This window comes from Planococcus citri, chromosome 2, assembly GCF_950023065.1.
Source record: "Planococcus citri chromosome 2, ihPlaCitr1.1, whole genome shotgun sequence".
In the NCBI taxonomy this organism is placed as follows: domain Eukaryota; kingdom Metazoa; phylum Arthropoda; class Insecta; order Hemiptera; family Pseudococcidae; genus Planococcus; species Planococcus citri.
This window is the reverse complement of record NC_088678.1, coordinates 15863306-15885929: the sequence shown is the minus strand read 5'-3', so window position 1 is coordinate 15885929 and position 22624 is coordinate 15863306. Positions and strand designations below refer to the sequence as shown.

The following is a 22624-nucleotide window of genomic DNA, read 5'->3' as shown; positions in this document are numbered from 1 at the left end:
TATAACATTGGTTTTAAAATGTTTCAATGACAACACTATGTGCCCTAGTATAAGCAATAAGTATAGGTCATCTATACATCAGAACAATATAATAATGTATAAAGAAATTTTAATCGTACCTAGAAATAATACTGTCTCAACTAGTTAATTTTTTTTCACTTTTTGCATTTTGTTTCATCATACTCTCCTGTTGTTTTGCTTTGGTAATTAAGTAACATGTCTGATGATCATATGTTGAGCTGGTCATCCTTTATCACCAGATTTGCAGTAGGAGTGCTTATGAATGTTGCAGCAATGCTCTGTTATCCTGTTATCACCAAATTTCTAAACAGTATTGGACTATCCTACCTAGAAATGATACAGCCTCAAGTAAGTAAATATTTTTTTGTTTACTTTTTGCATTTTGTTTTTATCATACTCTTCTGTTGTTTCATTTTGGTAATTAAGTAACATGTCTGGTGATCATCTGTTGAGCTAGTCACCGTTTCTCACCAGATTTTTTGTAGGCGTGAGTATGAACATTACAGCAATGCTCCTTTATCACCACATTTCTCAATATGGTATTGGACTGTTTTTTTTTATATTCTGTAATGTTTTGTCTATATTGTTATGTCACCTTATTATATTTTGGAACTGTTGAGTATTTAAATTTTTTTACATACTTATTGTTGTTATATGGTTTTCATCATTTTAAGAGGCTACTGGTATTTAGATTATGGTGTGGTCACCCTTATTTTAAAGGAAGGGGGAATTTGTGGCGATGTATCAGCAGTTTTAGTGGAATAATACGTTGCTGGTGGACATCAGATTTTAGTCGCAATTATATTGCAGTTGAAATATACATACCTACATTGTCAAAAAAAAGAACTGAGATTGATATCTTGTAAAACCACTATACAGTTCCTGAATAATAAGTCGGTTTTTCAAAAATGTTGAACTGCATTGCATTGTTTATTAACATTCTAAGAAAATTGACCTTGATATATTTATTTTGTTCTTGGTAATGTCAACTACCTATTCTAATTTCAATTTTCAACAAATGTAAGAAAATTGGTTTAAATGTTCGATTGCTTTTTTCAGTTTATAGCTCACATAGGAGGAGAAGAGGTGATCAGAATATCACTGACTGCCATGAATGTGGTAAATAAAGGTGAATAACATGGATGGAACAACTCAACTATGGAAAATATAAACAAAAAGAATGATTCCAGCCTCAAAGAAATGCATTTAATGGAGTTGAATGTTATTTTAATAGTAAGTAATTGCATTAGTTGCAGCTATAAGTTTAATATGCTATCTATTCCACAAGTACCATAGGGGTACATGTATGAAAGGATTGATATCATTTTTTTGAGAACATGGTAAAACAAACACAGCATGCATGAGATGACATACTTTTTTATCATCTATTATTTAGGTAAAGAATATTGTTTGGAAGGTTGTCAAGAAGTTTTCATGTCTGTTCGATATTATTATAAGTGTAGATACATTGTATCACTATACATTTTCACTGTTTGTTCTTACTCACCTTACATAATTATATGTTTTTTGTGTGGTGACATTTCCTTTTATCATTGAGATAAATTAATTATATATTTGCATTTGGTTGAAAGTTTGTGTATTACATTATAATGACTGATTTTTCAGATATTTCTCAGCCTTACAATATGTAGATAGACATTAATTATTGTAAAACCTTTCAGTATAAGATGCCCTATATACAAGTATTGTTGAAGGAAGTACAGCTCAAAAGTTGAAGCCAATTCGGTTAAACATGCAGATATTTTGGACTTCAAAACCTGGGCTTTCACACATTTCTGAAGACAGAATGTTCAATCGTTAGAATCACACCAATTACCAAGAGACCAATAAGTTCAATTCCAAATTCAAAAAATTTCTGAATTCATCTTTGCAACAGATGCATCAAAAGGAATGTACAGACTCAAATTCGAATAGGCCAAGGAACACCTCATACCTTCGTCATTGGAAAAAAAATTGCCATAGATGATTGGTCAACTTCTTTAGCTTATGCCGAGTATCCAAAATTCCAAATGGGCCCCCAATGAATGTAAAGAAAAGAAACAACATTATAAAAGTACTTCAGTACATCCTGCATCAGTTCATGCAATATTATACCAAAGTTTTGCAATGTCCAACTCGAGCTTCCGAAGATTCAGACACTGAATAAGACTGTTTTTGTCTGTAATATCAATTTTGTAATGTTATTATTGTTTTTAGTTTGATATTTGCGCTTTCTCTATGATTCTGAACATACAGATACTGAATAAAAAACGTGTTATTGTCTGTAATATCAATTTCATGAAGTTATTTTATTTACATTTTTCAACAGAACAATAATTAGAATATGTAGAAAAAATCCAGCTATAAAAAAAACAAAAATAAGACGATTCTTCATTTCAATTTTATAAAGTAAGATATTTATAAGATGTGCATATTTCATGTTTCAGATGGAATCACGAAAATCAAGAAGCTGTGATCTAGTTTCTTCACGAACCTCCATAAAATTGAAGAATCTTTGCTAATGACCACAATGACATCATAGCAAAGCTAAAAGTTGAAGCTTTTGCAAATGCTGTAGAATGATGTACTATGTAGGACATATATTGAACATATGTGTGGGTGTGTGTTTGATGTTTGTACTTTCTTTATGTTTTTCTTCAATAAAACATAATTTGCATTAAAAAAAAACAGGTAGAAAACTTTTCCAATCATTTAATTACCTTATTTTAGAAGGTTTTAAAAGCTTTCCAGGTCCCTCATACACGCACTGTTGGACAGATATGCATTAATGGTGACAATAATAATGTAAAAGAGTAGTTTAACCCATCCATCACCTGATGTGGTTGGTAACAATGATGTGGTCAAGGTGCCAAATGAGCCTTCCCGCTTTTTTGGCAACTGGACCAATGTGTAGTTTGCTTTCATCTGCAGATTGCCAAAGTCAATGTGTCCTTAATTCTTGTGAGCTCTGTCCCACAGTCTAAAGTGTTTTTTGTATTTATGTTAATTTAGTGTTTAGTTAAAATGTAAGTTAATTCCCCCCCCCCCCAACTTAATGTTCATTTCAATCCCTAAACTCCAAGTTGGTTATAACTTGTGTTGTTTGATAACAATATAATATTTGTTTCCACGATTTGGTGTGATAAATTTATTGTGTTTTTACCTGTGTTTGAAATCCTGTAGCCAGGCTAAGTAATTGTAATTACTGTAACAAGTAGTGAGTGTAATAATCAGTAGGCATAGATGTACGCTCCTACATTAGGCATACCTACCACACATTATTATTTCATCAGTACAATTTAAGCGGCACTAAGATTATTAGAAAAATCTAAAAAAATAAAATTAAACCAGAGACTGAGATGTTACAAAGCGACATCTTTATGAAAACACATATAATACAGCAATAGGTTCATCAAAAGCCAATCAACTGTAATCATAATTCACCAAAAAACAAGTGTTCTTGAATGAAAATGAATTGAATTCCTCAAAGAAAACCCTTTTTTGATACTTAACACCAAAAGAAAAGCGCTTAACATGAAGTTCTCCGCATAAAAAGAAAATTAACTCTTGATGAAACGAATTGGGCTGTTTTGTCATCAAAATGAATACTTTTTCCAAACTTGTAAAACTTTGATTAACAAAGTTGAAATAGCTAAGACCTTGATTTCTCATCTGACGTTTCCCGTTATATTTTCAGATTTTTCAACCCAAAGGAAAAAATTTTCAAATCGAATCTTATAAATTCATATTTTCTCATTCAGTCTGAATTCTCATTCTGCTCCAATTGAGCGAAATCTGTTAGTAGTTTCTATACCATGTATATAAAGTGACAAAATTCCTATTGAGAAATCAAAAGTAACAAATGTTATTATGAAATTCACGTCTTTGGCTGACAAGGGTTGTAAATGCAAACTAAATTGTAGTCTAGCCTTGGCTGGAATTCATCTTTTTTGTTGTATGAGTTTAATCTATATGTGCATAAGTTTCCCACACGTTTTTTCTTAAGGTAATTTTGTTGAATTTTTTCAAGTTTAGGTGGATCAAGATGTAGGTATACAAGACCTATGAGAAAATTTTGCAAAATTTTCGAAGTAAGTAAGTTGAGTTATCTATTTGACTCCGAGGATCTTTTTTAATTAATGATGAACAAAAATGTTCTGTTCATAAAGATCATCAGTCACTTAAAAACTTTCATTAAACTGGTAATGCAGATTGCAGAGGGCCAACTGACTATAGTGAGTATGAAGTTGACCCAAGCTACTAACTTGATACCAATGCGTTGTAAAGTTTAGAATTTTTGTTATTATTTTATTATCAATTTTTTTTGTTTTGTATGAAAAATAAATTCAATTAAATTTAATCAAATACATATTTTAGGTATAATTAAAGGACACTATATCAATGCAAACTAATTATCCATCAACTTGTCAATAAGAACATTTTGAAGTAGTAGGTGGATCAAGATAGATAAAATGTATACAAGATCTATGAAGAAAAAAGACATGACTCCTACACTAAAAGATCATCATGGCTGTGTTGGCGGAGGTTTCAAGAAATTACCTGATAGTACTAGTCATTTTATAACAGATCACATAAATTTGTTTCCTGTGTATATTTCGCATAAGTGTCGTGAGAATACCACTCATAAATACTTGCCAGAAGAATTGTCAATTAATTTGATGTTTAAACTCTGTTTCAAGAGAAACATCCTGATGTTAAATGCTCCTTGTCAACAATCAATATATCGTTTGGTATTTGTTGGTGATTTTAATTTACACTGGAAAAAGATGCAAAAGGATACCTGTAATGTTTGTGATAAGTTCCACATACAAATTTCTAATGAACAGAATGACGCAAAGAAAGAAGCTTCAAAGTTGACACGTGAAGAACACTTTGTTTTTGCCTGAGGGGTGCGTCATATAACAAAAAGCGATTTAGAACGTGCAAAGACCAATGGAACTTCAGAAACTCTTATCTTTTGATTCACCTGCAAGTAAAGTGGATTTGGCGAAACGAACCAGCAGAAGACCTAATAACCATACCTTTGCTGAAAAAATGGAAGCCCCTTTGGAGTAATGGTTAGTAAGAGTTCAACAATATCATTTTTTTCAGCTGCTTGAGTTGTGTACAGTGACAACCATTTTTTGACAATTATTAATAATTATAATAAACGTTGTCACCAAATAAGTAATTGCAATATGGCGCAAGGTGCATAATAATGGTAGTTTTAGTCCCTGTATGTTTCATCTCATGGCAATGTGTAGTTCCCACTATGCATATATACCCAGGGTTATTAAGTGACCACCATGAAACCTGTCTGACTCTAGGAACAGCATTAACAAAGATGGATAGTTTTCTTTTTTCAACAAATCCATCAGCATTTTTTTTTACAGTGAATAAGCAAACAATGGTCTATGCTTATTTTGAAAAATGGTTGAAAATGTCTAAACGTTCTGGAAAAACTACCACAAATAAATCATGAGTATGATTTTATTGTAAGTACAATGCAAGAGCATTGTTTGAAAATAGTTAATCTTACAGACATTGGTAATTTAGAGGCAAGTGTAAAAACTATCTTCTATAACAGTTACAAATTTAATTTATTGACAACAGAGTTTGACCACATTAATTCAAACTTTGTATTGGCTGAAAAAATTTTCTAAGAAATTGAGATTGTTTGTTCTCAAAAATATTATAAAGGAGCTTGTGTCCTTCTTGAGGTTGAACTCATGTGTAATAGAGGAAAGTGATGAAGATGATGATTATGATGAGTAATCCTTTTTACAGTAAGGTAATTGTACATAGTTTTATTTCTTGGTACATAATTATTTTGAAAGATGTATGTTTCAATATAAGCATAAATGAAGAGTGATATTCCAAAACTCGCTTTGTCCATTTTCACAACTTTTCAGGAGAGAAGAAAAACAGTTTCCCTTTAAACAGGTAAATTGGATTTTAGGCGAGTTTAGCACTTTATTTGGGTGGATTTATGATGTAGGAGTGTTGGTATACATTTCATCCACTAAGTACTGCTGAAAAAATTTCAATAAAAATGGACAAAGCGCCTTTTGGAACATTATTTTTTTTCAAATTTTTAGTGAATTGGCTATTTAGGTGAGTTTAACACCTCATTTTGGTAGGTTGATGATGTAGGAATGTGAGTTAATACTTCATCTACCAGGTACCACTGAAAACCCAACTTTGATAAAAATGGACAAAGCGAGTTTTGGAATATCACTCTTCAAATGCTTTATTCATTTAATACATCTAATGAATTAGGGACATAAGGTATTAATTTTCAAGTTGTATTATAGTAGTAGGTATAGAAATGCATTTTCTGAATAAAAATTATGAAAATCTCACATCTGTGTTCATTTTTCAATGTTATAATATCATGGTAGGTACACCACTAGCAGAGTATTTTCATAGTACAGGAATTTTAGGTGAAAGGAGAGGATTTATTCAGACTAATTCCTACAAAAGGTTTTTTTGCGGGATACTGTAGTGGAAGGGGTCCTATTTAACATACTAAAAGTCTCACCCCGTACCCCGCATGTGACGAGTGCTTTTAGCGATTTTCTTGCATGGGGTTGATTTTATGTCACTTTATGTGGTAATCAAAGGTGGATGAAGTCGGTTAATGGAATTGGAAATTTTTCAAGAATCAATGAAATAGGAATACTTTTTATCAAAAAAACAAACAAACAAACAAAAAGTCTTGTTTTTTAACCGAAAAATTGGAAAAAATCTCCCATTTTCAACGAAAATCGCAAAAAAGTGGTTTCCTGCCAATTATTGCAAAAAATCTTGTTTTCTGCTAAAATTGTCAAAATTGTCAAAATTCTCGGCTTTTTGAAAAAAAGTTCCAAGGCCCACTTTTTTCTAAAAATTGTTCAAAGATGTGCATTTTCAAAAAATTATCAAAAAGTCCACTTTTTTAGTTCTTTTTTTCCCTTGAAACACCTAAAAATTGCAAAAAAAAATGTCGTTTTTTTACCTAAAAAATGCAAAAAACTTCGCACATTTTTCGGAAAAAAAACTACAAAGAAGTGTCATGAGTTTGCCAATAATTCCCAAAATTCCCACATTTTTGCTTTTTAAAAAAATTCTTGCAATTAAAAGTACAATGCTTTTGCCAATAAAAATCTGATTTTTGTCAAAATTGTCATTCTTGGTTTTTGCCGAAATTTTCCACCTTTTTATACGTTTTCAAGTACCATTATGAACATTTAGTTCAATAAATCAATTTTTTTAATTCTTCGTTTATTGGAATAATTCGGTTAATAGAATAGCAACCACTCGGTCCCAACCTGATCACATTAAGCGGAGCCTACTGTAGTTCAATTTTAGAACAATTATTTGCTGGCATACATTTTTCCATAGCATATGCTTTTAGCTGTAAACCAAATGACATGGTGTATGACAAAGGATGGCCTTGTTCACAAAAATTTTCATCCAACATCTTGTTGTATGTCTGTAAAAATCTCTAGTTAAGACGTATGTGTTCTCAAAGCAGCAGAAGGGTATTTTTATCTAATAAGGTATTTAGTGTAAGCATTAAGATAATTCTTTGTACTTACATAGGTAAAGGTACATTCATAATCAATATAAAATGAATATATTTTTTTGACAGGATGCATCCGATAATACTGAATATAAAGTCGTACCCTTGGATAGGATTGAAGCACCAAGATTTGATTTTTTAAACACCGTTGAAGATCATACAGCAGAAAACAATATTGATACTGATTAATTGGGATGGAATTTTCCCACAAATTGTGAGTTTTATTCATTTTATATTACATGTAAAAACCATACATTACGAGATCCGTTTTATATAAAATCGGGCATTGCGAGATCCTGAGATCCTTTTGCCGGATCTTGCAAGTTCTCTCATATGCCATGGTACTCGTGAGATCCGGGGGACCCTGTACACACATTTTCAGCCGGATCTCGTTTTACCTACTATTTGTATACTTATATACAATTTTTGAAAATAGATAAACGACGCATCTTGCGAGATCCACCCCCAAATCAGGTTTAGGCCGTTGGTGGATCTCGGTTTATGCGGATCGCGAAATTGATGGCGGCAATGCATAGAAAGGCACTGTTTACACACTGGAACGTGCGTTCGAACGAAGTTGTAGGGTTATTATTTGAGTTTTTAGTATTTTTCGAAATTTTTTGGGTCGGATCTCGCAATGCCTGTGTATATGTCGGATCTCGCAATGTACTATAAGACAGTATATATAGGTATTAGTATCCAGACATGTCAACTATTGAATGGGTTAATTTTACTATACAAGTGGACTGACCAACTTCTCAACTATAGTTGACAAGTCATGGGTTAATTTTACTATACAAGTCAACTATGAGTTTTCAGAAACTTCCACCAGAGGGCGCATGGCTTAGAAATCAAGGCGCGAGGACTAACGCAGGGTCTACAGTCAATTTGTAGTGAGTAGAATGTGATGTGCTGGTGGAGATGTATGCAAATACATCGATCCTGAGTGTACACGACAACAAATTTGACTTGAAATTTTTCAGTATTTTATTGGCCTATGGAAAATTTAGAAACATCAAAAATTTTTATGCTGTTTAAGCTTTCTTTTGGTGTCTTAACTTTCTCAAAATTCAAATTACTTCGACTCCATTTTCAAAAATTTTCTTCAAAATTTAGCCTAAAAATCTGATTACTTTTTTCAAAACATAGATTTTTTTAATATTAGACTGAATCTGCAAATAAAATTTCAATAAGTGATTTAGAACAGAAATTATACCAATTTTAAACTTTTGTTCACTTTTCTGCATATATGCCAAGCATAGTTGACATGTCTGGTCGCAAGCAAATATATATATGTTCACGACAGCACACTTATGAACCCATGTATGGGTTAATCTTGCATAAGAAGTGAACCAGTAGGTTTACCAGCCTGGCTCACTTCGTAAAGGCTAAAGTTACATAACAAGTGAGCCACCTGTTTCAAACTAGTTTTGTCAAAGTTAGCTGCGCGCACCAAATGTTTCTCAGAGATGTTCGCTAGATGTAGTACTAACATGAGGCCTATAGAATAGGAAGTACTGGTCGGCATACCCAAAGCCCTGTTGAAATTGGGTATGCACGATGATAAATTTGACTAATGATTTTTCTGCATTTTATTGCTCTATGGGAATACTGTTGATACCAAAAATTTTGATGTGGTTCAGACTTTTTGACAACCAAGCAATTTTCACAAAATTCAATATAGTTCAAAAAATTTTTAAATTTTTTTGAAAAAATTTTCTCCAAAAATTTTTTATTCTGTTTCTTGATACAGATAAATTATATTTTTCAATGACTGTGCAATTAGAATTTCGATTAGTTAATTAGAACAGAAATTGAAAATGATTTTAAAAATTTTGAAATTTTGAAAAATTGGCTCATAAGCCTACCGCGATGCCTATATATATACTGTCTTATAGTACATTGCGAGATCCGACATATACACAGGCATTGCGAGATCCACCCCAAAAAATTTCGAAAAATGCTAAAAACTCAAATAATAACCCTACAACTTTGTTCGAACGCATGTTCCAGTGTGTAAACAGTGCCTTTCTATGCATTGCCGCCATCAATTTCGCGATCCGCATAAACCGAGATCCACCAATGGCCTAAACCTGATTTGGGGGTGGATCTCGCAAGATGCGTCGTTTATCTATTTTCAAAAATTGTAAGTATATATGTACCCACTACCCACACATATATGCAGTTATATACTGAGTTTTTCATTTTTATTTTTTAGTGTCTTTCTGGAAGAAAGAATTAAGTGTATCAAAATTATCTAGAAAGTTCAGAGAATCAAACCATTTTTCAACCTTTTGTTTTCATTCATTTTTACACAAATGCCAGGGGTTGAATCTCACTTTCCGACAGTCCCTTGTATATCAAACCACATATGACCAAGTTAGAAACTACATTGACAATTTTGTTTTTTTGTTTTTCTTAGTAGATAGTAAGTAATTTTTATAAACTGCTTTTGAAATGCATTTTTTTTTTTTTTTTAGTTCACTTTGCTTACATGTTTCACAGTATGGGCTCAGACATACTTAGTCATTGATTTTAGATGTTTCTAAAGAGAATAATAATTTAGTAAATGGCTATAGAATATAGATGCATATTGCATATAAGTGGTGAAATGGCTTCCAAGAGCTTTCTGGTTGATATTTGCATGGTAGGCTAGTACCATTGAGGAACTTCTGAGTGGGAGTTTCAGAACCTCAGACATTCTCCTTTCTGAGAAATTCTCCTTTTCTCAAATTACAAATTGAAGTTTATTTTCTCAGCCCTAAGTGAACCAATTTTAAATTTTTTTTGTATGTTGTAAACATTGATCCATAATGTGTGTTCGCACAAAAATTCTCAACCCTGTTGCTCTGAAGGTAATTTTTTTCATTTTTAACGTGCTTGTAGCTCATAGCTACAAGCATTTTTTATCATAATTTATTAAATCTTCAATCATTTATGTTTAATATGCAATTTTTTCAATTTCAGAATGAGTGAAATATCCAATTACACATTGAGTATGGGAAATATTATCCGTAATGGGCCTATGCCTAATGAGGCCTCACTACTATTTGCTAGCGTACATTTTATGCTATAGGTTTCTTTTTGTGCATTCGAGTAAGTACAAGTAATTTGTGAATGGGTGTTTTTTAAAATGTGAGTAACGATAATATCGTTTTGAATTTGAATAGGATGTGGATCAAGGTTTCATTACTTCCAAGAAACTTACTGGAAAACTGGTTCCCAATCTCAAAGTTAATACAGAAGAGTTAGATAAGTACCGGTAAAATTCACTTGATCAAGGTTTTGGTTACGGCACTGTTCACAAAAGTGTGAGTATTTTCTTCTTTGATATATAATAATAATATGATAATTTTAATACAGGGTGACCCAGAATATGCTGATCATTTTACTTTTTGCCTAGCAAAGTTGGTAATACTGCTACACTCCAAACTGCGTGATCTTTGTTTAGTATACACCTGAGAGATTTGTTATCGTCCAGTTCCAGTAATCATGCCTCACTACTTAGAGAAGGAGCGCGCTTTTTGCATCGAGCAGGTTTTTCAGCATAATTCTGTGGTAAAACTCGAAGACGAAGAAATTGATTTAAACGACCTGTTAATGAGCGATGAAGCACACTTTGAATTATCTGGCACCGTAAATAAACAGAATTTGGTCTGAAATTACCGAATGTTATCCAATAAGCCACTTCATAGCAAATGCGTCACTGTTTGGGCTGGTGTAGCGAAGTGGGGAATCATTGGTCCGTATTTTTTCACTCAAACCATCAATGGAACACGCTATATCAAAATGGTAAACTCGTTTCTCATTCCCTCACTCCGCAAAAAACGTCGTCTACACCTTACTTGGTTCCAAAAAGACGGTGCACTTATCATTTGTTTGGATGAAACCCTCGTTGTGTTGAAGAAAGCATTTGGCAGCCGCCTATTGTCGCGGCGCACAGATTTCGTTTGGCCGCCACGTTCGTCCGATTTAACCACTCCAGATTTTTTTTATGGGGGTATTTGAAGAGCAAAGTGTACAAAACACTCCCAAGAGATTTGGAAGAACTGAAAGTTCGAATTTCTGAAGAAATTTCCAAGATTACGCGACCTATGCTGGACAGAGTATTCGAAAATTTTGTCAAAAGATTGAATGAGTGTGTTGCCTGAAAGGGACCACTTTTTGAACGATGTTGTATTCCATAATTAATCTCTCAGGTCTGTACTTTAAAATAAATTTTGAATCAAACATTTTCGTTCATTACTTTTTGAGAAAATCAAAAAACAAAATGATCAGCATATTCTGGGTCACCCTGTATATTGATCTTTTAGCATTGATAAAGCATACCACAGAAGTTTGTGCGGAGCTGGCTCCCAAATTAGTGATTCCAGCCTGTCTGTCACCAGTGTAGCAGTGCTGTGAGAACGCGGAAGTGCTCGTTCCCGTTCCCGTTCTTCGTTCTCATCATAAAGAACGCCGTTCTTTGTTCCTTATTGTTCCCAAATGCAACACCTCGATCCTGTTCCTAGTTCTTCTGCTCCATAAGCAGAAGCATTCCCGTTCCCGTTCTCAAAAAAATTTCCAGAATTCACGTTCCTGTGTTCCCGTTTCCGTTCTCAATAGTGTTCTGTGGTACAAGCCAAGCAATTTTTGGTGGAAATTTTTTCATTTTCTTCAATTGTACCAAAAAACAAGTAAAAGTTTGTGGAAAAAGCTTATTTTTCCCTATTTTTCAGAATTTTGGGAGGTAATTGGAGGACCCTGAAAGAACATCTTAGAACGCCAAATTAGCACTCCGTTCCCGTTCCCGTTCCGTTCTCGCAATTTTATTGTCCCCGTTCTTGAGTAAGAACGTTCTTCAAGAAGATTTGTGTGACTGTCCGTTCGTTCTTTGAAGGAAATTTAAAAAGTAGCGTTCTTTAGGCGTTCCCGTTCCCGTTTTCATTCGTTCTCACAGCACTGCAGTGTAGAAGACTTTGCCTAAACATAGTAATTATATGTCAGTAATTGGTACTCTAAAAGCAAACCAAGAATCTTATGGCAAACACCACTATATATTTCATGGATTTGAATGGAATGAAGACCACATCTTAATGATAAGGCTTTAAGTAAATAATTTCAATACACCCAATTTTTTCTTTCACAGCCAATGTATTAATATGAATATACAAAGTTCACTAACATGTTGTGGTGGTCAAACACCACAATGTGATACTGGTGATTAGAACCACATAACGCAATATCTACATATTAAATTTTTTTTCCTATTTGGTTTTGAATATTTTCTGAACTTGTTTTGTTGAGGTTCTGTCAATTAAGATACCTATGGATGCAATGTGATCCTTGAGATAAAAACCACATAATTCAATGCAATATAATAATTTTTGTTCCACATTGTATGGTATTTTTGAACCTGTTTTGTTCAGGTTCTGGCTATCACTTTAAACCATATGACCAGGTTGGAAGTTACAATGAAAATTTTGGCTGTTTTTCTTGCTAATGTTCACTATTTAACGTTTTCATATTAAAGCAAAAAGTTTACGAATATCTTGTGGTGTTTAAACACAACAATGTGATCCTTGAGATTAAAACCACATAATTCAATGCAATATAATAATTCTTTGCCATATATCATATGGCATTTTTGAACCCGTTTTGTTCTGGTTCTGCCTATCACCTCAAACCATATGACCAAGTTGGAAGTTACATTGACAATTTTGTTTGTTTTTCTTGGTAATGTTCACTATTTAACATTTTCATATTAAAGCAAAAAGTTTACTAATATCTGACAGTGTTTAAACACAACAATGTGATCCTTGAGATTAAAACCACATAATTCAATACAATATAATAATTCTTTGCCATATATTGTATGGCATTTTTGAACCTGTTCTGTTCAGGTTCTGCCAATCACTTTAAACCATATGACCAGGTTGGAAGTTACATTAACAATTTTGGCTGTTTTTCTTGCTAATGTTCACTATTTAACATTTTCATAATAATGCAAAAAGGTAATCAATATTTTGTGGTGTTTAAACACAACAATGTGATCCTTGAGATAAAAACCACATAATTCAATGCAATGTAATAATTTTTGTTCCACATTGTATGGTATTTTTGAACCTGTTTTGTTCAGGTTCTGGCTATCACTTTATACCATATGACCAGGTTGGAAGTTACATTGACAATTTTGGCTGTTTTTCTTGCTAATGTTCACTATTTAACATTTTCATATTAATGCAAAAAGTTAATCAATATCTTGTGGTGTTTAAACACAACAATGTGATCCATGAGATTAAAACCACATAATTCAATGCAGTATAATTATTTATTTCCCATATTGTACTGTATTTTTGAACCTGTTTTGACCAGGTTCTGCCAACCACTTTAAACCATATGACCAAGTTGGAAGTTACATTGACAATTTTGGCTGTTTTTCTTGCTAATGTTCACTATTTAACATTTTCATAATAATGCAAAAAGTTAATCAATATCTTGTGGTGTTTAAACACAACAATGTGATCCTTGAGATTAAAACCACATAATTCAATGCAATGTAATAATTTTTGTTCCATATTGTATGGTATTTTTGAACCTGTTTTGTTCAGGTTCTGGCTATCACTTTAAACCATATGGCCAGGTTGGAAGTTACAATGACAATTTTGTTTGTTTTTCTTGGTAATGTTCACTATTTAACGTTTTCATATTAAAGCAAAAAGTTTACTAATATCTGACAGTGTTTAAACACAACAATGTGATCCTAGAGAATAAAACCACATAATTCAATGCAATATAATAATTCTTTGCCATATATTGTATGGCATTTTTGAACCTGTTCTGTTCAGGTTCTGCCAATCACTTTAAACCATATGACCAGCTTGGAAGTTACATTGACAATTTTTTTTTGCTTTTCTTGGTAGTAAGTTCCTTTTTTTAAAATCAATATTCAATTGTGCTAAATTAAAACAATATACTATTAGTGTTGATGTTGACTATTCAATGTATTAATACATATGAATAAACAAAGTTCACAAATTATGTTGTGGTGCTTAAACTTCACAATGTTATACTGGTGATTAGAACCACATAATGCAATATCTATCTACACACTGGTAGGCTGCATAACTATGTAGAAATGAATAATACAATTTTTTTCCTATTTGGTTTCACATATTTTCTGAACTTGTTTTGTTGAGGTTCTCTGTCAATTACACCATGGATACTATTGAAGTTTCATTGACAATTTTTTCTTGGAGAGGTTTTCTTGCTAATAAGTATTTTTTTTTTTTTTTTTAAATATATAATACACTTTGCATGCATGTTCCACAGTATGCGCTCAGGCACAAGTCATTGATTTTAGATGTTTCAAAAGAGAATAATAATTTAGTAAAAGGCTATAGTAGAAGCATATAAGTGGTGAAATGGCTTCCAAGAGCTTTCTGGTTGATATTTGCATGGTAGGTGGGTACCATTGAGAAAATTCTGAGTGGGAAGTTCCAGAACCTCAGACCTTCTCCTTTCTGAGAAATTCTCCTTTTCTCAAATTACAAATTATAGTTTATTTTCTCATTTCTCAGCCCCATGTGAACCAATTTCAAAATTTTCTTGCATGTTGTAAACATTGATCCATAACGTGTGTCCGCACAAAAATTCTCAACCTCCTTTCCTCATATTCACCACTCATAACGGGGTTTTCAGCCGATTTATTTTTAAAAAACAAAGGTAGCTTGGTAAGTATAAAAATTATATTTCATTTTTTTCAACATTAATATGGAGTGTTTTAAAGTAAATTACTGAAAGTTGACTTACATAAATGGCTTATCACCAAGTTGAGCTACATCCGAATTCGAGGGAAATTACTACTTTCAGTACACCATGTGGCCTATAGAGGGAAAAATTTGTAATGCTTAGTCTTTCAGGGAACGCTGAAATTAAGTATGGGAAATTCATGATAATTCTGAAAATTCAATAAATTAATATTCGATTGTGCTAAATTAAAACAGTAAAATGAATCTGAAGACATGATATACAAGTTCGTTGAAGATTCGGTGCCCTCGCACATTACATTTTTGTAGCATTTAGTTCGTATTTTTGAGATATTTGTTAAAACTTTTACTTCGTTATTTTTCTTCGTTCGTTTGATTCGTTTTTAATTTTGGATCTAAGAGTGGACCACAACAGGTGTATTCGCATTAGATCACTAAAAAAGTCTCTGTGGTGGAAAAACTGCTACAGCGCAGCTCCCAATGCTAAAATTCCAAGTATACCAAGGTACTGCAATGGTATCAAGGTACATAGTACATGTACATACATACTACGACTTATTGGGTGGAGACGAAACAGTAATCTGTCAGATGAGAGAATAGACTTTGTTTGTTTGAGAACAGATAGAATTTTACGAATTTTATTTAGATAATCATTTAGGGCAGATTCGATTGGGTTTTTTTAGCTGAACTTTTCACATTAAACAAAAATATTGTGAATCTGCATTTTTTTAAAATGCAAAATTGTTACATTTAATCTGTTTCAATTTACTCTTGGGTCATGACGAAACGGGAAAAATTGCACGAATATTCTCCAGTATTACAAAATAACACCCTAGGTTTACTTCGATAATCTTACATCTATGTAAAATTAAAACAGCCACTAACCTTGACACCGTTTCAAACAGGTGTACCTTTTGAAATACCACCGGCCAAGTTAAATAAATTACTATTCACGAGTAGGCACTTGAAACAGAGATACCGTAGGAACAGCTGTATTGCACAGGCACAGTTTTCTTTGAACAGGAAAATATTTGATGTAACTTCTTATGCATCGTCGTCGTCGTCATCATCTTCATCAATATTTATCTCGTCCGGATTGGCAACATTCGGTCCATCGTTGTTCTTATCGCCACCGGTCGTTTCTCCGCGTACAAACGATATTTCTACTCGAGGACCACGATTTTCGGCAGCTGTCAAATGAGAATGTACTGCATTAGATGCGAAAAAAATCGGACCCAACAAAATAAACAATGACAAAAAATTCTTCAGGATTTCAAATTCGAGTTCATTGTCGAACTTTTTCATGAAAGGTAGGTAGGTAGGTATTTTTAAATTGATGAAAACGCTCTGTGTAATCTCATAGAAAAAATACTACACAATACGTTTACGTATTTAGAAAATTTACCAATTATTTCACCAGCTGCGGCTGACATTTCGGCTGCCTTTGCCTCCAACATTCGCATACCATCTTTAGCGCCAGGAGCCAGATCGGAAACGGTACCAGAAGCGTTTGCGGCAGCTGCCAACATCTGGGCGGACATCATGTTGACCTAAAACATTAAAACATTGGCGATAAATAAAATGACATCGTACATACACACACGAAAAATCATAATCATCCGCAATATTCTTATCAATTCGTCGTAACGAGATAATACAGGACGGAAGTTACTTACTTGAGTATTGTACGAAGCTTGTACGCTGCGTTTAATTCTAAGCATCTCTTTAAGCGTATCTTCGCTGCCATGTTGCACTTCGAAATTAGTCCACGTTTCCCAAAAGTCAGCAGTTACCTACGATGAAAAAAAAATTAACGAATTTCTTTCGCAAACAAAATAACACGAGATTAGGAATATTTCGCTTACCCTAGGATCACACATTTCGCTACAATGCGCGTAAATCGCTCTGGCTCGATCGATTTCACCTAGTTTTGTTTCCAATTCGGAGAATTTCAAGTGCATTATTTTCGATCCTTCCACGTCTAGATTTTCGATAGCTTCTTCGTATATTTGGCGTACTTTATCGATACCGTACATTGTATGAGCTTTCTTGATATAGATACCGTACATCTGTGAAAACAACGCTCGAATTAACATCACACCTCGAAAACAATTTCAATTGTTGAAAAAACACAAGAGCTTTCAGAGACGTGTTGTCACGCCGAAAGTTTTCAAAAAACTTTAATACTCGTAAATGAGAAATTCAACAAATTCAAAAAAATAAAAATCGGATAGGATAAGGTACGTATTTTTTGGTGCTAACCTCGAGTTTCTCTTCTGGTAATACTGCTTGAGTAGCACGTCTGTAAACTTCCATCGAATGTCGAGCTAATCCGTATTTTTCTTCCATATCAGCGTACAATAGATAAAAATCTACAAAAAATTTGAATGAGACATTACCATTCTACAAACATTACTTTTTTTCAGCATAAATGAATTTAAAATTCAAAGAATTGCTCACTTTTGGCAAATTTTGGAGGACAATGTTCCAAACACTGGATAAATAAATCTCTAGCTCGATCCAGCTGTTTTCCTCCATATCTGTTGAGAAATTTCGACAAATACGTATTCCAAATATCAAACACATTGGGCCACTTGAATAAAGAGATTCCCTTTTCGTAAGCCTAAAAAAATACTCAGTTAGAATGACCAAAGAATTCAAATCAATCGTCTGATCGAACCAAAATTTGATATTCTTACTCTAAATGCTTCTTCAAAATATTTGTTCTCTTCCAGGAACAGACCGTAATTAATTATTAACTGAGGATTAGCTATTTTCAAATCGATTATTCGATCGTAGACCGCTTTACAAGACTGAAAACAAATACAATGAAGTATGATTAGGTTTCAGATAAAAACTAAGCGTGTAAACTAAAGACTAAATATAGTCGGGGAGCCCGCATAAGGATCACCTTGCGCCCATTGCCGATCCTCCGGGGCAATTTTTTTCTCAAAGGGGGAGTCCTAAGGAACATTTCTAGCCCTTGTCCTAAAAAAAAGGGGCCCTACTTACAAAATGGCAGCCACTTTGATTGACAGGTCAGCCGAAATCGCAAATTTTGCGTTTTAAAATAGGACTTGCACCAAATTTTTCAAACCGTACAAAAGTAGATTGAAAGATCAGGCAAAAATTCATCACTTGTCAAAATTTCATGTGCTTAAGTGCGTTTTTTGATTTTTGGTGAATTTTTTAAAATCAAATTTAGGCCAAAAATGAGGCGAAAAATCAAAATTTCACCAAATTGACCAAGAAAGCTGAAATTTGGGTTATACCTTATTTTCGACGTGCCAAATCGATTGGGAACTGTTTCAACCCGTTTTGAGCAGTTCTGGAGCCTCCAGCAGATTTTTGGAACTCGAAATTCCGACAAAATTTCATCTAATGGAGATGGAAAGCCGAAATTTACTCTGCAAACTAATTTCAATACGCTACGAAGTCAACTGCAGGTGGATTTCAAGTCGTTTTGGAGCCTCCAGCAACTTTTTTAAAATTACTGGAGCCTCCAGTAATTTTTGAAACTTGAAAACGGAGATGGAAAACCTCTGAAAACGACTTCAGGTGGTTTTAAGTCATTTCGGAGCCCTCAGCGACTTCTTGAAAATTACTGGAGTCTCAACCAGATTTTTGAAACTTTAAATTTCCACAACATTTTATGAAAATGTAGTTGGGAAGCCGAAATTTAATCTGCAAACTAGTTTCAATACGCTACGAAGTCAACTGCAGATGGATTTCAAATCGTTTGGAGCCTCCAACGACTTTTTTGGAAATTAATGGAGCCTCCAGTAGATTTTTGAAACTCGAAATTCCCACAAAATTTCATCAAATGGAGATGGAAAGCCGAAATTTACTGCGCACTCCAAGTTTGACACCCTCTGAAGACGACTTTAAGTGGGTTTAGGTAATTTCGGAGCATCCAGCGACTTTTTGAAAAGTACTGGAGTCTCCACCAGATTTTTGAAACTTGAAATTCCCACAACGTTTCATGAAATGGAGTTTGGAAGCCGAAATTTAATCTGCAAACCACTTTCAATACGCTACGAAGCCAACCGCAGCTGGATTTCAAGTCGTTTTGGAGCGACCAGTGACTTTTAGAAAATTACTGGAGCCCCCAGTAAAATTTTGAAACTTGAAATCTCCAAAAAAATTATCAAATGGAGATGGAGAGCCGAAATTCATTCTGCAAACTAATTTCAATACGGTACACTACAAAGTTGACAGCTAGATTTCAAGTCGTTTTGGAGCCTCCAGCAACTTTTTGAAAGGTTGTATGGCGTTTTTTGGGAATTTGAAATTCAAAAAGTAACTAGAAGCTTCAAAACTATACTTTCCATCTTCGTTGGATGAAATTTTGTAAAAATTTAAAGTTTAAAAAATCTGCTGGAGGCTCCAGTAATTTTAAAATAGTCACTGGAAGCTCTAAAACGACTTGAAATTTACCTGCAGCACTTCGTAGCGCATTGAAATTAGTTTGCAGAATAAATTTCAGTTTTCCAACTCCATTTTGATGAAATTTAGTGGGAATTTCAAATTTAGCAAATCTGCTGGAGGCTCCAGAACTGCTCCAAAACGGGTTGAAACAGTTTCCAATCGATTTGGCATGTCGAAAATAGGGTATATCCCAAATTTCAGCTTTCTTGGTCAATTTGGTAAAATTTTGATTTTCCCTCTCATTTTTAGCCTGAATTTGATTTTCAAAAATTCACCAAAAATCGAAAAACGCACTTTAGCACTTGAAATTTTGACAGGTGATGAATTTTTGCCTGATCATTCGATCTACGTTTATATCGTTTAAAAAATTTCGTGCAAGTCCTATTTTGGAACGCGAAATCTGCGATTTCGGCTGACCTGCCAATCAAAACGGCCGGCATTTTATAAGTATGGTAACTTTTTTTTCGAGTACAAGGGCTAGAAATGTTCCTCAGGACTCCCCCTTTAAGAAAAAAGTTGCCCCGGAGGATCGACAGGGGGGTGCAGGTGATCCTTACGCGGCGTTCCCCGACTAATACGAAATTTTCTTTCATCTACTAAATAAATACACGAATTCTATTCACCTTGAAAGTACCAACACTTTCTTCCAAATCGGCATACATAGACCAAAGTTTCAACGATTTATGAACCCTAGCTTGCACAGGTTCCTTTTCATCATGATACGCCACTTTTCTAGACGGTAATACGGTGGCTTTTTGGAGTAACTTCAACGCAGCGTCGTATCGTTCTCTTCGGATCTCCATTTCGGCCCATTCGCACCAAACGGAAGCCAAATCGTCGACTTTCTGGTACGGAACTTCAACGGCTTTTTGGAAGACTACAGCTGCTTCTTTGAACTGCTTATTACTCTCGTAGAATTTCGCGAATTCTACCCACAACGTGTGCAATTTACCAACCGCTAGTTTCGGTTCGACTGTTTGAACTGCCTCCGTGTACGTTTTAATAATCTATAAATAAATATCAGAAACGAAATTATGAAAAATTCACGAGTATTAAAATGATAATAAAATACACAAACGAATTAGTTAAGACGTACTTCGTGCGGATGACCTTCGTATAATTGTACTCGTTTATGCCATTCTTGCACATTGTGAGGATTTTGTCTGAGAAGCACAGAGTTCAAAAGTAACATACGGCGTTCCATGATATCAGATAAGCGGGCCATTTTCAATTCGACTTCAGTCTCCTCTGATGAAATTATATCAAGGGTTAAACAAGAGGATAGTTTACGAAAATTATAAAAAATTAAGTACGAAATTAAACTACCTTCTGGAGTCATATCTTCACTCAGTTCTTCGAGTCGTTTCGCTAAACTAATTTCTTCGAACTGCGAATACGCGTCGAATATCTGAGTAAAATCTCTAACAGTGGTAACAGTCTGAATAGCTTCTTCGTAAATATCTCTCGCCTAAAAAACCGCCAACATTAGAACAGACAAAATATGTACAATAAAACTATTTTGAAATAAAAAACACATCAACATACCCTCTCGAACAACCCGCTTCTAACATAATAATCAGCTAATGAATTCCATAAGTGACCTAACTGATCCGTATATCTTCTAATACCACCACGAATAATAGCGTCCACTTTCAACGATCTCACTTTGTGAGGATTTTTCGAAATCAGCTCGCATAGCTCGTTCCACAACTGATGATTCGATTTACCATGCTTCGAGACGAAATGCTCTCTGTTGACGATTTCGGCCAGTTTGACAGCTGCTTCGTCAAGTCTATCGATAGAGATCAAGTACTCGATGTAATCTTCGGCATCTTCGGGCGAATACTAAAAAAATACAAAGCGTTAGATTCGTTCAGTCTGATAGCATAAAATATACGATTTTCTTCAAACTTACTTTGAGAAACCTTCGGTACGCTCGTATGGCTGTTTCCGGAATGTTATAATTTCGAACGAATTTAATATATAACGGCCATATACGGTTATGTTGGGTGATCGGTAACGCTCGCAGGGCTCTGTCGAATACACGCCGGGTTCTGGTGATTTTTTGTTGGAGTAACATAAAGTTGCAGTAATCTATCCATATTCTGGGCATCTAAAGATACACGAATATCGTTATAAAAAAACATTGTAAGCGTTAAATCACGGTTACACGACAGTCGAGTTTCAGATAAATAAAAACAAACGTACTTTGTGCATGAACACCAACGCTCTTTCGAATGCATTATTAGCATCTTCGTACGCCGGATCTGTGATGCATTTAGCTCGTACTTGTTTTCTACGTACTCGCAGATAATTATACCATAATTTATAACTGAAAAAAACAAAAAGGTATATTGGTAAGACGCCAAAACGCTTTTAAGATGACGTAATTAAACACAATATTTACCTGCCGGGTAACTCTTTCAGGGCTCTTTCGTAAATCACATTCACTTGATTTTTCGGAGCGTCTCTTTTGTGATCGATATAACGCATCCATGGCTTCACCGTGTACGGATTACGAAGGATTTCTTCCTCGTAAGGAAGATCTTCTTCGTTGAAAACTATACGAGGAGTTCGCGTATCCACCACCATTTTAACGAGTTTTATTGATCAATACGTCGTTCACTTCTCCACGAAAAACTTCACAGCAATAAACACATGAACAATATTACTTTTCGTAACACTTCAATTCGGAAATCGGAATAATTACTTCATAAATTCTAATTTCCTTTACACAAAAACAGAAAGAAACGATTGAGATTTGAATTTGATCACCATGAGAAAAATCCCAATGACTTGCACAGTCAACTGGATAGTTGCATAATATTCCTAATTTCTCATCATTACTTTTTTCATCGATAGA

At 34.0% G+C, this 22624-nt stretch overlaps 1 protein-coding gene across 3 annotated transcripts in view; it reads right to left on the bottom strand.

Moving 5' to 3' along the window:
* Positions 1–22555, bottom strand: part of fand (Pre-mRNA-splicing factor SYF1 fand) — a 33747-nt gene extending 11192 nt beyond the window's left edge. Inside the window, exons 1-15 of one of the 3 annotated variants that reach the window (XR_010556761.1) lie at positions 22169–22555; positions 21970–22093; positions 21677–21874; positions 21307–21606; positions 21088–21229; positions 20858–21009; positions 20385–20768; positions 18033–18146; positions 17794–17956; positions 17596–17705; positions 17199–17402; positions 17010–17126; positions 16739–16883; positions 16219–16523; positions 15295–15492 (exon numbers count right to left, since the gene is read on the bottom strand). Coding sequence is in view for 1 of the 3 variants with exons in the window: in XM_065348755.1 (XP_065204827.1) it covers positions 16378–16523; positions 16739–16883; positions 17010–17126; positions 17199–17402; positions 17596–17705; positions 17794–17956; positions 18033–18146; positions 20385–20768; positions 20858–21009; positions 21088–21229; positions 21307–21606; positions 21677–21874; positions 21970–22093; positions 22169–22353 (2484 nt within the window). In the remaining 2 variants the exon portion in view is untranslated. Of the gene's footprint in view, positions 1–15294; positions 16524–16738; positions 16884–17009; positions 17127–17198; positions 17403–17595; positions 17706–17793; positions 17957–18032; positions 18147–20384; positions 20769–20857; positions 21010–21087; positions 21230–21306; positions 21607–21676; positions 21875–21969; positions 22094–22168 lie in introns of those variants that run through there. The other 2 variants (XR_010556762.1, XM_065348755.1) reach the window with 2 other exon arrangements.
* Between the last annotated feature and the right edge of the window lie 69 nt (positions 22556–22624).